Genomic DNA, 2,167 nt, shown 5'->3' on the forward strand with positions numbered 1-2,167 from the left:
CAGACGGCTTTTAAGGTGGGTTAAATTCTGACCCATGAAATCCAGCGTGAAAACGAAATGAAACACATAATTTACTATAAATTTGTCAAAAAAAATCCTTATCATGCCAAACTTGCTCACCTTAGTCAGTTAGACATCTTGCATCGATTGGTGCCACTTTGTAGTGTCACGTGATCCATACATGGAAATGAGGCTGGATTGCAAAACACGCCAAAGGTGAACACATCATCCACGACAATAACGTTGACTCATTGTAATGCACATTAATGCTGTATGTTATCAACTTGAAGTCAATCGCAGACTCCCTTGGGCCCACTAAGACGGCTGCGCTGCCAGCATTTCATGCGTTGACCGGAGCAGATGTTACTGGGAGTTTCTCTGGAAAGGGAAAAGCCACTTGTTGGGATGAGTTTGATAACGCCAGCACTCCTATCTTGCAAGCTCTTGCTAACCTCGATTGTGGGGAGCAGCCAGATGACGGCACAAGAAGTGGAGTGGAACAGCTGGTTTGTCGGATGTACCAACCAAAGACAGACATCAAAACTGTCAAAGCCCTCAGATGGTCCCTCTTTAAGAAAAATCAAGCTGAGTCTGAGAGATTGCCGCCCACACAAGCTGCTCTCCATCAAGCCATACTGAGAGCACACTACCAGCTTCTTGCTTGGAACAACGATCATGTATCAAACCCGGTGTTGCCCTCACCAGAAGGCTATGGATGGCAAGATGAAGATGGAAAGTGGGGACCAGTCATGACAAATCTTCCACCAGCTCCAGAGGCAATTATACAGCTTGTCCGATGCAAGTGCGCCAAGTCCCGTTGCTCTAACAACCGTTGTCAGTGTCAAAAAGCCGGACTTGTCTGTACTGATCTTTGTCTGTGCTCTGAAGATTGCTAGAACGAGTATGCTGAGAGTGATGATGAGTATGATGAAGACGAAGTCGAACAGGAAATTTCATAGGAATGGACAACAGAATAATGTATATAGATATTCAGTAAGACTTTTATGACTGTATATACAAAATAGCAGTGGTCGCTATTTTCATTTTCTGCCCTTGTTCCAATATACATGCGAAAATGAATACATGGAACCAGTACCATAAGTTGGCAAAATTATTGATTATGTGTACAAGATAGATTCTAAATGGAGCCTCCGCAGTATTTGCTTTATCCGTCTCGTCCCTGTGCTATGGGCCATAGGACAATGATTAGTTGAAGTTTTTATATCTGAGCTCGGATAACCAGATATGTATCTGCCTAGTAGTTGTTAATACAATTGGCAAGACAAATGCCATCCTACACGATGCTACCAGATATATCCAGCCTCGTTTCCATGTATGGGGTCACATGACATTACAAAGTGGCACCAATCGATGCAAGATGTCTAACTGACTAAGGTGGGCAAGTTTGGCATGAGAAGGATTTTTTTGACAAATTCATGGAAAATTGTGTGTTTCAGCTTCGCTTTCATGTGTAAGGTCACGTGACCTATGTAAATAAGCATAAATCAAGAGGGAGGATCATGTCCAATCATGTGAGCAAGTTTGGTGTATTTTCGTCAATTATTAACAAAGTTACGAGGAATTATGTGTTTTAACCTCGTTTCCATGCTGGATTTCATGGGTCAGAATTTAACCCCCCTTAAAAGCCGTCTGAGCGAGTCACAAAGCTGGCACCAAAACTTTTCATGTTTAGTAGGTCCTAATGAACACTTTTACACCAGGTGCTTGCTTTCAGCCCGAACTTCACACGGGACCACATTTGCTCCCAGACTAAATAGTAGTAACACACTAAAGAGGTGGGAGGAAGGAAATTTAATTTCTAGCTCAATCACTGTAAGTCCAAAATTGTAAGTCCAAAATTCACATAAAAACGTTGCTCAGCATTGTGATGCATATTTAATAGAAACTGAAAGTTGTTAGACTACTTATTAAACTGCGTTATGGTAACGTAAAGAAATGGTGTGGGCAACCGGACCTTAATGGATTCTACGCTGCTTGTTAGTAACGTTTCGTATTCTTTTCCTTTGCAACCATCTCAGTATGATCCGCACCAATTTCATAGTCATCTCATATTGTTCTAAGTAAGAAAAACAATAAACCCAGCTAAACATAAGCCCTATTGTTTATTTCATTTACTCTTATTAAGAATGTAGGCCTGTTGGTGTGA

The 2,167-nt window shown here is 41.5% G+C and overlaps 1 protein-coding gene across 1 annotated transcript; it reads left to right on the plus strand.

The window, feature by feature from the left end:
* Window positions 1-266: 266 nt before the first annotated feature.
* LOC131780568 (uncharacterized) lies at window positions 267-896 on the plus strand. The gene has a single exon (XM_059097183.2). The coding sequence runs from the start codon at window positions 267-269 to the stop codon at window positions 894-896; it is 630 nt and encodes a 209-aa protein (XP_058953166.2).
* The last annotated feature ends 1,271 nt before the right edge of the window (window positions 897-2,167 follow it).

The sequence above is a fragment of the Pocillopora verrucosa genome, chromosome 9, assembly GCF_036669915.1.
Source record: "Pocillopora verrucosa isolate sample1 chromosome 9, ASM3666991v2, whole genome shotgun sequence".
In the NCBI taxonomy this organism is placed as follows: Eukaryota; Metazoa; Cnidaria; class Anthozoa; order Scleractinia; family Pocilloporidae; genus Pocillopora; species Pocillopora verrucosa.

Coding starts and splice junctions, on each gene's coding strand:
- LOC131780568 (XM_059097183.2), top strand. CDS start 267: ATGCTGTATGTTATCAACTTGAAGTCAATCGCAGACTCCCTTGGGCCC.